The sequence below is a fragment of the Paroedura picta genome, chromosome 4 (genome assembly GCF_049243985.1).
Source record: "Paroedura picta isolate Pp20150507F chromosome 4, Ppicta_v3.0, whole genome shotgun sequence".
NCBI lineage: Eukaryota > Metazoa > Chordata > Lepidosauria > Squamata > Gekkonidae > Paroedura > Paroedura picta.
In genome coordinates, this window is record NC_135372.1 from 108906282 (window position 1) to 108921249 (window position 14968).

The following is a 14968-nucleotide window of genomic DNA, read 5'->3' on the forward strand; positions in this document are numbered from 1 at the left end:
ATCTCCAAATGTAGGGGGGGAACATGTTTGTTAATGTCAGAAAGTAATACATGTGACCAAAGAAACCTTGTTCAGAACCTCGTGATTCTCCTAAAGTTACTAGACAAGACAATTCAGTGCTGTGGTGCAAATTGTACATGATACCAATGAAGTATCATCTGAAATATTTTTGTGATATGGTGTAAATAAAAGACTGGAGTGGATTGTCCTTCCTTTTAATGAGGGTTTGGTTACCTTGACTCACACTATGTCAATGAAGTTTAAATCTTTTTAAGCAGAAAATGTGCATGTGTCCTTGTTTCACAGGAGTGATTTTCCATATCTGGGGGACCTTGTTTAATAGAGGGAGAAGAATCAGAGATTCTCTGATGCTTTGGAAAAACCTGAACAGTAGAAGTCTCTACCAGGGAATGTTTAAGTACCTGTGATACTGGAGGTTCATGTAGATCCAACTGAAGTCTCTGAACTACATCGGTGAAATCCTCTGCATGAAAACAAACTACATCTTTGGTTATACGAGGCTGGTCACTCCTAAAATAAAATAAATAAATAAAGGGAGGAAGATATAAATATATAGAGAACTTGCAATCATATACCTTCCAAACTATTCATCCAACACTGTGGCTCCTAGAAAAATATAACAGGTGCTTGTACTGGCTGGCAAAAGTAACTTGCCCACCAAAAGCACCATGCTGAAGGGGAAAAAAAACAAGAAACTTCCAAAAGAAGAAACTCAATAATTTAAGTTTTTTTTTTAATTTTATGTTTAAGTGAAGTAGAAGTTCAGAGAAGAGAATTCAGAAAAGTTCCCAGTTCATGCAGCAGTAACCAAAAAAGAACTGGGGCATGCCTCCTACGTAGGCTTCCACAAGTATACTTGATCCTGAAAGAGGGAGCACCTAAAGGCTTAGCTCTAGAAGTTTTGCACTCTCCTCCTTCACCCGCATCAACAGGCTCTTTAGTTCCTCTTCACTTTCTGCCATTAGAGTGGTATCATCTGCATATCTGAGGTTGTTGCTATTTCTCCCTGCAATCTTGATCCCAATTTGTGACTCCTCTAATCCCGCCTTTCTCATGATGTGCTCCGCATACAAGTTAAATAGGCAAATTAAATATACAGCTTTGCCAAACTCCTTTCTCAATTTTGAACCAATCAGTGATTCCATGTTCAGTTCTCCACTACACTTACCATTCACCAAACTGTACAGCTTTCAGCACTCCTACAGCAGCTGTACTCTGCCAGTCAAACCCTTGCCCAACATGATCAGCATGTGCTCTTGTTCTGTCTTCAAAAAGAACTTCACGGGGTTCGCTGGTACGAGGTAGATACTGGAGATTTTTTATTTCATTCATTGATCTATTAAACAAAATGAGAAGAAGACTTATAGAATTATCGGGGAGAAGAGGTACAACGGATAGCCTTAGAATCATAGTGCGTTCCTAACTTGATATTTAAGGATTGTTTTTTATGTTGCAATTTGTATCCCGCCACTCTCAGTAAACTGGCTCGTGGTGGGTAACACTAAAACCCCCAATAAAATACAAGATTAACCCATTAAAAACCCCTATGGTGGCAACAATTCAATCCCATGGTGCTAACTAAAAGCTTAAAACCGGTCACAGGGAACCCTGAGCGCCGACCCCTCGCCCACAATGATAGTCGGCTGGTGGGGGCATCCAGTCTTGCACTTCATTCTTCTCTTGTCCAGGGGGGTATCAGATCTTCCTGGGCTGGCCTCAACCATAGACCTGGCAGAAGAGCTCCATCTTACTGGCCCTGTGGAACACGAAAGCTCCCACAGGGCCCTCAGCTCGTCCAGGAGCTCATTCCACCTGGTCAGGGCAAGGACCATTTTATTTTATACACACATAGGATGAAGGATAAAACCCAGACTTCTGCCTCCTACTTGTCTCCATTAAATGCTGCTCCTGAGTGACAGGAGAGTCTGTGGATTGACATGAGGTGGGGGGTCTGCAGAGAGAAAGGGGAATTAGTAGAAATTGCCAATTTGATCAGGATCCAACTAAATCAATGCACTATACAAATTTTAATTTCCTTTCAGGACTTTTTAAAATGGCATTATTTCATTATGCTGAAGTTTGGTGTGTGTGTGTGGTGGGGGGGGGTCATTTCTGTAATCATTGTCCAGAATAGAAATTTCAGAACCTCAAAATCATGTCCTTTAAAAAAAGCCAACCAGAAACTCAACAGATCTGGGATGCATCATCCAAAACATTTCATCATTAAAACGGCATTTGAAATAAAGTATATCTAAATAAATGAATGAAAACGTATAACCACATAACACAGTGCTGGACATATGAAATGCACAAACAAGTACATAGTTTATATATAGTAATATCGGGATACATAGCACTTTACACAGCAGCAACTGAAAGAGTTCTCTGAGCTTGGCACAAAAGCACAAGGTGGCAAGAAGGCAAAGGTAAACAGGAAAAGACTGTTCAGTAACATATTTGGGGATAGAGAGTAACAGACCTGGTTTCAGGGCCAGAACCAGAAAATAATGATCAACATCGACAATAACTTTTCTCCCATTGTAAAATATTGTCCTCAATAATAAAAGTAGTATTACCTGCGCCGTTTGAATGGGGACTTTGGCATATCAGCTGTTGGAATCATCTGTTCTCCTGGCCTTACCCACATTATGGGGCCATCATCGCTTTGAGACCGGCACTGAAGTCTGAGGCTAGAAAGAGTACCCCAGGGCAAAGTCATCTGTACACCAGAAAAGAAATCTGAATCAACTAATCCAAAGAACATAACGCACATATTGACACATACTAAACAGGGATAAGAGCCTCTTGTGGCGCAGAGTGGTAAGGCAGCTGTCTGAAAGCTTTGCCCATGAGGCTGGGAGTTCAATCCCAGCAGCTGGCTCAAGGTGGACTCAGCCTTCCATCCTTCCGAGGTCGGTAAAATGAGTACCCAGCTTGCTGGGGGGTAAATGGTAATGACTGGGGAAGGCACTGGCAAACCACCCCGTATTGAGTCTGCCATGAAAACGCTGGAGGGCGTCACCCCAAGGGTCAGACATGACTCGGTGCTTGCACAAGGGATACCTTTACCTTAAGCAGGGATAGTGTCATCATCATCATCAAAAATATATAAAATGCTAGTTCTCTCGTAAGAGAATACATTAGTTAATATTAAGGGTGTGTATTCTGATCTACCCAAGCTGAACATATACGCCCCAAATACCGTATCAGTATTTGGGGAGCATATTTCGGCATCCCTAATATATTTGGGTTTTCTCGGGGTGGGGAGAGATCATGAGAAAACCCCAGATATATTTCATCATTGCCAGTAGATTCCAAGACAACTGAGAGGTGAGAGCTGATTGCCTCTCAGCTGTTTGTCAGGCTTCTACTGAAGTCCCTTCAACTGCAGTCTCTTTAAAGTTTGTCCCTAGTGGTTCCAATTCAGTGTTACTATTTTGACCAATTTACTATTTGGTCATGCAAAAAAGTAGTCAGATTCAATTTTCTTTGTTCTAGCTCCTGGCTATTCAATTACTGACTAGTCATGTATTACAGATATTAATAATGTTAGTAATATAGTTCACTCTCATTTTAAAGAATAAACCTCAATACATAGCAAAAATAATGCTTACTCTAAGAAATGGAGATTCTTCCAACATATCAAGAAATTCTGGGAAATAGTCACCAACTTCTTCATCCACTGCTCCAACAAGACTGATCTGCCTCATCGGACCTGCTCTGTAGGTTCCACAGCAATACGTTCGACTGACCTGAGAGGGTATCAAGACATTACAATGCATTCTTGTTCTATGACATAGCATGTGAGTTACAAGTTCATATTTGAGTTCTTTCAGAACTCTTAGAAATATGTCATCTGGGCCTGGTGATTTATCAGTTTTTAATTTATCCATCAGTCAAAGGACTTCCTCTCTTGTCATCTCAATTCAACTCGGGTCTTTCAATATTTCAGTATCCAAAATCAGTCCTAGAGTGGGCAAGCACCTTCCATCTTCAACTGTGATCCTGTCATCCTTTAGTATCTGTCCTCCCCTATTGAGATAACTGGCTGTTTACAGTCCCATCTGTTCTAGAGTTACATACACATTTATCACTGGCTGTAGAAACTTGTCAAAATCTAGGGGTTAATTGGAAGAAATCAAATCTAGTTCCACACCCACAAGCACCCTTTAGTGGGGCTAGGCTAGATTCTACTGCTCAAGTACTCTTGCCAGAAGCCAAAGCCCTATCCATTAAGCACACAGTCTGACCATTCAAAGTCTAACTGTTTTCAGAGAGCCATTGCCACGCAGAGATAGTTAAGTCTCATAGCTTCATTCATGGTTCCTTCTGCCCTCCTTAGAATGTGACCACTAAGAATTGGTTAATAAGAGTGTTTAATTAGACTCTGCATGCTCAGAACCATCATTTTTCTATCCCAAGAAGGATACTAAAAGAATTGCAATGGTGGACCTTTGGTTCCAGCCTTCTGCCAGGGAGTTCCCTTTGGTTCCTCATCACGCCCCCTAGTCAGTTACTACAGATGCTTCCCTTTCAGGTTGAGGTGCCCATTGTGCAGACAAATGTGTCAGGGATACCTGTCTAGAACTGAACAAGGCCTGCATATTAACCTGCTGAAATTGAAAGCTATTCACTATGCCCTTAACTCCTCTTAAGTTCTTCTATACAGAAAGGCGGTCTAGGGGCAGACAGATAATACCACCATGATGTTTTATGACAACAAAGAGCCACTGGCTCCCTTGTGCCAAGAAGCCACTGCAGTTTGGGAATGTGCTATTGGAAATTACACCTCCCTTCAAGTTATCCACAATGCTGGCTGGGAAACTGGCATGACAGATGTGTTCAGCAGGTTAACAGAACTCAAAAAAGAGTGGTCCATTAACCAGGCCTATATCTCTCCTATTTTTTGCATAATGGGTCTTCCCTACTGTGAATCTTTTTTGTCACAAGTCTCAACTCCAAGGCCCCTCTTTTCTGCTTGGGAGCAGGCATTCTCTAGGGTAGCGATCTCCAACCTGTGGGCAGCGGACCACATGTGGTCCTTCGACTAATTGGAGGTGGGCCCCGAAGGACGCCTTCCCCCCCCCCCGGCCCTTTACTTCATCCCCCCAGCACTTTACAACACACTTCATTGTTGCGGCATGTCTGTATCTTACTTTGAAGGGATGTTTAAACATTACCACAGCGATCAGAGAGCGTTAGGGCAGTGGTTGAGAGTAGAGGAGTAAACTACCCCCCCCACCGGGCCTCAGTAAAAGGCGTTGAGTGGTTCCCGGTGAGTGGTCCCCAGCGTTGAGTGGTCCCTGGTGATAAAAAGGTTGGGGACCACTGCTCTAGGGAATACTTTCCAGTTAGTCTGGAAGCAAGTCCTGTTCTACACCTTCCCTTCCTTGCCTCTAAAAGGGGAGGATGGTGGCTAAATTAGTCAGGGACAATTCTCATTGCATACTTGTCACCCCCCTTCCGGCCAAGACATATCTGGTTCCAAGTCCTACTACAGAAGTAAAGAGGCATATTTATCCATCCACCAGTTCTGTTAAATGTGTAACACACCCCTTCACCCTTCAACCACTTGGTTGCTGAAGCCAGAGGCCAATTCTTTCCTGACTCCATATTAACTCCCACAGACCAGAATCTACTGTTCACATAAATGGGGATATATCATAGTGGTTGGAAAATAAACTGGTACCTCCTATCAGCTGCCCATTGTCTCTTGTGTTAGAATATCTACTGTCATTAAAGGATGCTGGATTATCAGATTCATCTATTAAAATCTATTTAGCAGCAATTTCTGCTTTCCATGCCCCTTTAGAAGGGAAAAACATTTTTTTCACATGAGTTATTAAAGAGATTCCTCAAGGGCCTCAACAACATGTATCTGCCTAATGCTTCCATTGTGCTTGAGTGGTCTGTAATTACTGCTGACCCATCTTATACAATTGCCCTTTAAACTTTTGGCCACCTGCTCCCTTGAGCATCTTTCCTAGAAGCTATCACCTTTGTGAGAAGAATCAGAGAAATTACATTGTTTAGAGCTGTAAAGTTCCATAACCATAAGGTAGCATTCATTTTCTATATAAGCTAGTTTCTAGATTCCACCTAAGCCCAGACATCACACTCTCCACCTTTTTCCTGCACTCATCATCTGTGACAGAAAAAAGGCTACACACATTAGATATAAAATGTGCCTTATTTAACAAGAACAAGTAAGTTCAGGAAGATCCTGCAATTATTTGTCTGTTTTACTGAACTGTCTATGGGAAATCCCATATCAGACCAGACAGTATCTAGGGAGATTACATCTACAAGAAAAAGAGCCAAGATGTATGAGGAAAGATTGAGAGAGCTCGGTCTGTTTAGCCTGGAGAGGAGATGACTAACAGGAGATATGTTAGCCATCTTCAAGTACTTGAATGGCTGCTACATAGAGGATGGAGCAGAATTGTTTTCTGTTGCCCCAGAAGGTCAGACCACAACCAATGGGACAAAATTAATTCAAAAGAAATTTCAGCTAAACATCCGGAAGAAGTTCCTGACAGAGCAGTTCCTCAGTGGAACAGGCTTTCTCAGGAGGTGGTAGGTTGGAAGTTTTTAAGCAGAGGCTAGATAGCCATCTGACAGAAATGCTAATTTGGTGAATTTAGACAGATTATAAGTGGGTAAACAGAAGGGATTGCGTAGATGCTTGACTCTTGTGGCAATTTCCTACATTGTGCAGGGTGTTGGACTAAATGACCCTGGAGGTCCTTCCAACTCTATGATTCTAACCCATGAACAACCATCAGTCCAGTGTTCTTTACATGTATGATTGCATTCAATAAGGGCTCAGTCAGCATCTGCTGCATTTCAGTAGTTCCTTCCGTTATATGAGGTATGCAAAGCAACTACCTGGTCATCTACAGACACTTTCATTAGGCATTAATCTGTGGACATTAATACAATACGGGAGACTACAGTGGGAACAGCAGTTTTGCATTTTATCTTCTAATGGTGTCAGCTTGCTAGTCTCCCATGTGGGACTGCACAGGACAAAACTGTTGAATTTATCTATGACTGTTCATCAAGTTTTCACTGGGCAGGCACACATACCTCCCTCGTAACCTACTGTGAGCTCTTCTGTTATCTTACATTTTTCTCTGACTCAGTGGCAGCTCAGGAGAACTGAGGAAGGGTGTGGAGTCTCTCCCCTGAGCATGTGACCACTGAATGGGAAAACTGCCTCAGTGGCTCCAGTTTGGCTCCTCTTGCTCTGTTACTAAGCTAGCTAGAAAACCTTCCGTGGACTGCCTTGCATGCCTGCACAGTGAAAATTTGATAAATAAAAGTTACAGGTAAATGTAATGCTGGTTTTTGTTTTGGCAAATTTGTATCTTTCCAAATATTTGACTTTTCCATAGACTTTTCCATAGATAAGGAGACTTTACAGTGCCTGAATTTGATAGGCAGTAGAGTTCAGGATGGACAAAACAAATGCTACTTTAGCAGACAGTGGAATTTGCTGCCAGAGGATGTTATGAAGGCCACAGGAATAAACAGCATTAATGGGGGAATTGAATAGATTCATGGAGAACTATTCTATCAATGGCTATTATCCATGGTGACTGAGAGGAACTTCCACATTTAGAGGCAGTAAGCCTCTGAATCACAGAGCCAGCAGGCCCCATCAGAGGAAGGCCTTGGGCTCTATGCCCTGCTGTTGGATATCCAGAAGAAAGATAAGAACAAGCTGGTCCCCTGCCCCCAGGCCTTCACAAGACAACTAACATAAAAAACACAGATACAAGCACATAAGGAAAACTTGTGTGACATTCTACCAAAACATGTTTTTCCAGACCCTGGACTCAATGGCATTATACTCTAGAGAGATCCCTCCACAAAATCTCTAGGAATTTCCTAACCCGGAGATGGTTAGGGTCCCTATCCCAACCCTACTTCTAACGAGAATTGCCTAGGCCAGCCTTTGACATTTTTACTGTTGAAAAACCCAAGAAACATTTTTCAGGCTCCAAGAAACCCAGAAGTGGCACAATCATGCAGAATATGGCTGGGGAGTATAGCGGTGTACATGCCCACCTAGGGCCCCACCCTTTCCAGTCCCATTATTGGCCATTTTGGGAGGTGTGTGGGTCAATGTTACCATATATGGTTATATCACCCAATAAATGTTTAACAAATTAAAACTATCTAAAATAATTAATTCCCACTCATTCAGGAAACCCTTCTAGGGCCGTCAAGAAACCCCAAGGTTTCATGAAATTCTGGTTCAAAGTCTGGCCTAGGCCTACTTCGATTGCTAGGCAACCCTTTATACTTTAGATGTTTACCCCCACTCTTCCCACCAACTATAGTTAAAACATAAATACAATCAAAACAATAAAAACATTAAGTGTGTTGGGGACACACATTTCTTATCTATGGAGAACCCTGAAATAAAATTCAAGCTATGCGTACTAGAGGATAAGTTCACCTGAAGCTAGAAAGAATTATCATCAAGTTTTTTACCCAGCCTTTCTGCCTCCACAGGGCCACCAAGGCAGCCAACAAATTAAAATAAAATTTTAAAAGCCATTAAACCAACACACAAATACCCTGTTAAAACAAGTTAAAACCAAGCTTAAAATAAGAACCAAAGATAAAAACATCAGTTTAAAAAATTGGGAAGGAAGTAGGGATCACAGAGAACAATAAGCGATATCATTTTATGTTGGAGCATTGGGGAGAAACGTGGATGGGTGCTGGCTGTGTGAAATATAAGTAGTAAGAGTGGTATCCAAGATTCAGCCATAGAGGCTGGTTAGGTGTGCACTAACCAATTTAAGGTAGCAGGTGTCATTGACCGACAGGAAGACTGGGCTTTGGTTGAGCTTTCTGCTATAACACTCCTAGACATTCTATCATAACGCCAGGCTCCTTTAAGTGACCACTTTCATACATTAAGACCATGTCTCTTACCTGAGTGTGAAAGTTTGAGATTGTTGTTGTTTCAATATCCTTCTTGCCAAGGATTTCCATTTTCACTGGAGTGTTAGGGAAGTTGTAAGCAAAGTAATCCAAGAAATCTGGCAAGTAGGCAGCTGCCCCATGGACTATAGCTAGAGCATAGTAGGCGGCATTTTTCTCATTTTCACTGAATGTCAAAGCAAGAAACTCTTCTGCAAATCTCTCTATCTCCACTGGAGACAAAAATGAGAGTTCATCCATGTAGGCATGAAGGACCAGAGCTCCACCATTTGACTGATGTTCTTCATGGATAAAGTTACTAAATTTAGTGCCTGTTTTTAAGAAGTTGCTGCGAACAGAATGCTCCTGGTGGGTAGTAAATGGAGACTGCACTCCCTGGGGTATTCTGTATTCTTCCATGCCCAAATTCAACTGACACAGCTGTTCATCTTTTAGATACCTAAAAGATTCCTTGCTCTCTTCCAAGTTATCACTCTCCCCTGGAGTCAAAATCTCTTTGTTGATACGGGTAAGACCAGCACACATAGTCTGCACTTCTTTGTTGTACATTTTCAGATGTCTCCCCCTCATGTCTTCTCTATGTTTCTTTTTTTTCTTTTTCTTGATTTTCTTCACAATAAGACCATCAGCTCTCTGAGTCTTGCCATTCTCATCTCTGCTGTCTAGAAATAATAAGAAAATAAAAATGTTGCAGTTTCTGTATAACTATCCACAGAAATACTCAGATGAGTTTAGGAAGTAAAACCTTCCCCCCACATATACCTTGGGAAACTGTTAATAATTGTCAGTGTTTAGATGTACCAGATTAGAAGAAAAGTGTTTGTTTCATTACATTATGAAAAAGTGAGGCTTAACCTTTTAAAATTCATCATCTAAAAAGCTAAAAATTATCCATTTTACAGCTACTTCCTGTGGTAGTTCCTGTTTTCTATGTATTACTAGTTTATTATTTACATAATGGTTTTAATGTGTACAAACCTTAGAAACTACAAAAAAATCACATCCCTACCCTGAAAGATTTATAATCTAAAATCTGTCATAAAGGCAACAAAAGGAACTGGAGATACAGGGGAATAAACACAGGCATGTAAGCATTCCAGTAACACAAATGTAGGTATAATTTTTGTAGTGGATGGGGAATAAGGGGTTATGTAAAAAGATTTATAAACAAGTTGGTTTGAGAGATTTTAAATCAGTGGAAGGTATAGTACTATAGTGATTTTTTATAACAAAGAAGGGTCTGAATATGTTCACCAAATATGACAGCCCTCAAAGGCAAGATTTTTCTTTCATTATTTATTTATGTTTACACTTCTATTCTGCCCTTCCCCAAAGGCTCAGGGCAGATTACATCATTTAAAAAACATACAAATTCAAAATTAATTTCTAAGTGCAGCCTCTTTAACAAAAGGAGGGGGACAGTAGGCAGAAAAGTAACCCCCAGGGTGTAAATTGGATTAGGTAAAATTAGATAAGGAGGCCAGCAAATTTAATTCCGGGCCTCAACCCTTTTGTGACTCAGCCACCCTAGTAATTTGTTTTCTTCTTAACTGAAGAATTCTGACTGTCCCACCCTGTCATAGTATGAGGGAAAGATCAGGGGCCCGCTTTAATTAAGCAACTTAAATGGTACATGAGGCATTTTGAAATTCAAAAATAACACATTATTTTATTTAACACAGGGAGGAAAGATGTCAAACTCATTTCTGAATTATGACTACAATTGTGCAAACACTGTGATTTTGTACTGGTGCAAGATGCAGAATGCAGTTTCCTGAGTATCTCATTTTTTTATGATGATGATGATGTCATCCATTCAGTCGTGTCCGACCCTCGGTGATTCTATTTTTATGCAAGCAAGAAATTATGAGGGGCAATGACTACTGGAACCCTTCAAGGTAGAGAGGTGGCTAAAACAGACTCCCAGTAGTTCACAAAGGAGCTTCACCCTCTTATGTAGCTCCCTACCTTTTCACATTGCTAGCAAAAATAAAGCACTGAAGTTTGCTGGCAGTATTATATAAGTCATGCAATCTACAAAGTTTATGAAATTTGCAGAGCTCAGCTTTTCTAGGCACAGAATTTTTGGTGTGTAGACATGGTTTAAAGTGTTTGGTATATTTATTTATGGGGACTCTCCATTATTCATCATCAGCGCCTATATTGGCAGACAGAAGAATAGGGAAAGTATATCTGAATAACTTATCTATACACCTACACTTGAAACAGATGGAAGCAGCTTCAGCAGATCGGGAATTTCCCCTGACCTAATGGAAAAGACACAGAGCAGCAAATGATAGGCACTCAAACCTCAGCAGTGAAGAACACTCAAGATTTCAAACAAGCACATAAATTCACTGCCAGGATATTTTATCCTTTAAAAGCTCGAGAAGAATAATTCCAGAAACATTAGAATTATGTCTGCCACTATCAGTTCCCAAACATGAGAAGGATGAATAGGTCAGTCCACTATGACCAGCTGACTTTAGGGTAAAAAAAATATACCAAAGCCTAGGTGGAATTCTGTTTCAGGGAAGAGGAACAATAGAAGTGCTCAGAATTCTGTCATGATAGAAAGACAGGTATTGAGACCAAAGCTATCAGTCGTAGAGGCTCACTTGGTACACCATGGGTATGACTCAGATCAATACTGAAGCTAATCTGAGAAATCACTCCCAATATTCTCTTAGATAAGATCCTGATGTGGGAAACAGCAAGCCGTTTAGATGATACACAAAACCCAATATATTTGTTGGTTCAAGTGTTCACAAGTTTTGTTCCCCACCCTGCAATATTTATTTATTTTATTCATTTGAGTCATATACTGTCCCCAACTATGATGTCTTGGGGCAGGTTACATAGAACTGGAAATAAAGGAGTACATTGAAGGTATTTGTTGTAACAATAAAAGTCATAACAGTCAAAACAGTAATCATAATTGGGACATTTGTAATAATAAAAAGAATCATAACAGTTAACCGCTCTTAATTGGAATATAAGAGCCTCTTGTGGTGCAGAGTGGTAAGGCAGCGACATGCTGTCTGAAGCTGTCTGCCCATGAGGTTGGGAGTTCGATCCCAGCAGCCGGCTCAAGATGGACTCAGCCTTCCATCCTTCCAAGGTCGGTAAAATGAGCACCCAGTTTGCTGGGAGGTAAACGGTAATGACTGGGGAAGGCACTGGCAAGGCCACCCTGTATTGAGTCTGCCATGAAAACGCTAGAGGGTGTCACCCCAAGGGTCAGACATGACCCGGTGCTTGCACAGGGGATACCTTTACCTTTTACCTTTTTAATTGGAATATATGGCACATCAATGAGTTGCCCAGCAGGGATGGATCCAAGTTGTAGGAGTCCCCGTCACTGCCCTTAACTAAAAGCCTAGTAGAAGAGCTCTGTTTTGCAGGCCCTATGGAATTGCTTGAGCTCTGATAGGACCTTGGTTTCATTGGGGAGCTTGTTTCATCAGGTTGGGACCACAGCCCAAAAGGCCCTGGCTCTAGTTGAGGCCAGACAAATTTATTTGGTGCCAGGGATCACCAATCTGTTGGCATGAATGGAGCATGTCACTCTTCAGGGGTATTGGTAAGCAGACAGTCCTTGAGGTACACAGAACCTGGACCCCGTATGGTCTTAAAATAAGGTGACCAGATTGTCCCACTTTTGGAGGGACATCTGGGGGTACCTGGCAAATTGTACTTACGTTGAAATTTTAAAATATATACATTAGTATACTATTTTTGCATTCTATGTGTTCTATGAAACTTTTTGTTGCTCCATATAGACCAAATTTTTAATCAAGACCCCCCCCCCCCGGTCAATGGTGTCCCACTTTACCAATGTTAAAATCTGGTCGTCTTATCTTAAAGGTGAGTACCAGCCCCTTAAACCCGATCCAGTGTTCAATTGGTAGTAAGTGCAGCTGCTAGAGGGTTAGGATGGTGTAGGCTCTCCAAGACATTTCAGTGAGGACCTAAGCAGCTGCATTTTGGACCAATTGTAGTTTCTGGAGCAGGGATAAAGGATGGCCCATGTAGAGCAAGTTGCAGTAAATCAGCTTAGAGATGGAATTGAAGGTCACGCCCAGATTCCTGACCGATTGTGTAGTTTTAAATTGCATACTGTTCAGGATAGGGAAGTATGCTTCCTGATTTGGTCCTTTCCCACTTATCCAAAGGACCTCCGAGGGATTGAGTTTCATAGCAACCCAGACCATAATTTTGGGCCAGCTTTGCAAGAGGGTGCATGAAGATCTTAAATAGTGTTAAAATATATATATTTTTTAAATCTGTTCCCTAGCAATCCAGGTATTTCATCAGCCGCTAATTCAGCACTAACCCTAGACAGATTTTCTCAGAAGTAACTAGGTCATTGGGAATGAGAGATAAATGGTTGCTACTGACACAGATCTCCATTACACCTCTCGAAATATGGTTACTAAAAGAAATGAGTGTGTTACACATGATGAATGGAAGAGGATGGTATACTAAACAGGAATTTTAGTGCTTGATTACTAAAGAAAATTCTGCCTTTGGCAAGTCTCAAAACATTCAGGAAAATATTTATGAAGAAAAGAACAAAGGGTCAAGGTTGCAAGCTCTTGAAATCAAGTATTTTGTTTTAGGAGTAAAATATGGGGTCTAGCCCTGGAGGTCAGTGAGAAAACTCCTGCAGTTTTGGGCAGGCTTAGGGAAAGAACCCAGCATATACAAAATTTTAGCTACATGATTATTCCTGTGTATTCACCCCTCATGAACCTCGGGTTCTGCTAGGCATATTTACATATACAATCATAAGTACCTGCAATGGATGATTTGGAGGGGGGAAAATGCTAGAGAGGAATACAACAGGCAAGAAAAATCCAGACAGTTGTTCTTATTACATGATCTGACAGCCAGTACGGTCAGAAAATCATACACAGCTTCAATAGTTATTTTAAGCCACCACTCATCATCTGGTGCACTGCCTGAAGTCAGAATGAGTTATCAGTCACAATGAGTCCATGAATGCAGCAGTACTGCACAAACAAGCTCCCTACTTACTGCTGAGATCAAAGCTCAGTAAGTTGCTATGACATGTTCTCAGAAGTCCTGAGTAAAAATGAAGCCATAATTATATATTCATAATATAGTTGCTGGGTCTCTTGCATTAAGCCAAAACAATAATTTTAAATAGATATATGTATTGTTTAGTTCCTGTTAGATTGATAGTCGTGCATGCAGCTGTATCACTTTTAAGCTTCCATTTCAATTTTAAGAAGCTATTCTACTCAGTAGATGCTAAGCATGACTCTAAGAAAACAATGAGCCCAGTAATTTTGGTGTTACCTGAACCATTTGTGAAGTTTAGTGTAAAGAGGAACATCAGAATACTCCTATTTATATCTATTTAGAAGTAAATTCCACTTTGTTCAGTGAGAGTTACTCTCAGGTAAATGTACACAGGAAATTCCAGAAAGGTAACATGCTTAGATTAATTTCCCCCCTAAAATCTACCAATAAAATGAGAATAAATTTTAAAGCATTCTTCTGAAAATAGCCTATGTTAAGACCAAATATCTTGTATCCAGCTATTGGGATGTTGTTTTTAAACAAACTTAAACTTCATAGATTTTCAACTGATATTTAAAGGATGGGTTATAGAACAGAGATCAAAGCTTCATAATTATTGTGTAAAAATTTAAATCTAAAGATTTTTTTCAGTTGATTTAACTTTATACAGTTCATTCTAAGTAAAAACATATGGCTGGCAAGGCTTGAATCCAGGCAGTCCATGCAACTTAATAGTTTGCAACGACTTACTATAGCTAGGTACATAAAAATGTGTACTGCTGTATAATATGCTGAAATGTAGTTCACTAATTTTTTGATGAGGAACGCATCACTGCACCCTGAAATAGCATTTCAGTTTGAAATCTGCACTACATCTTAACTTGTAAGCAACAACATACAGCTCATTTTCCTTCTAGTTTGCTGTACAATGTATTTG

At 40.7% G+C, this 14968-nt stretch overlaps 1 protein-coding gene across 1 annotated transcript in view; it reads right to left on the bottom strand.

The window, feature by feature from the left end:
- Nucleotides 1–14968, bottom strand: part of RSBN1 (round spermatid basic protein 1) — a 32511-nt gene that overhangs the window by 5219 nt on the left and 12324 nt on the right. Inside the window, exons 2-6 of the mRNA XM_077334939.1 lie at nt 8974–9644; nt 3636–3773; nt 2598–2740; nt 1190–1357; nt 423–531 (exon numbers count right to left, since the gene is read on the bottom strand). Coding sequence (XP_077191054.1) covers nt 423–531; nt 1190–1357; nt 2598–2740; nt 3636–3773; nt 8974–9644 — 1229 coding nt within the window. The remainder of the gene's footprint in view (nt 1–422; nt 532–1189; nt 1358–2597; nt 2741–3635; nt 3774–8973; nt 9645–14968) is intronic.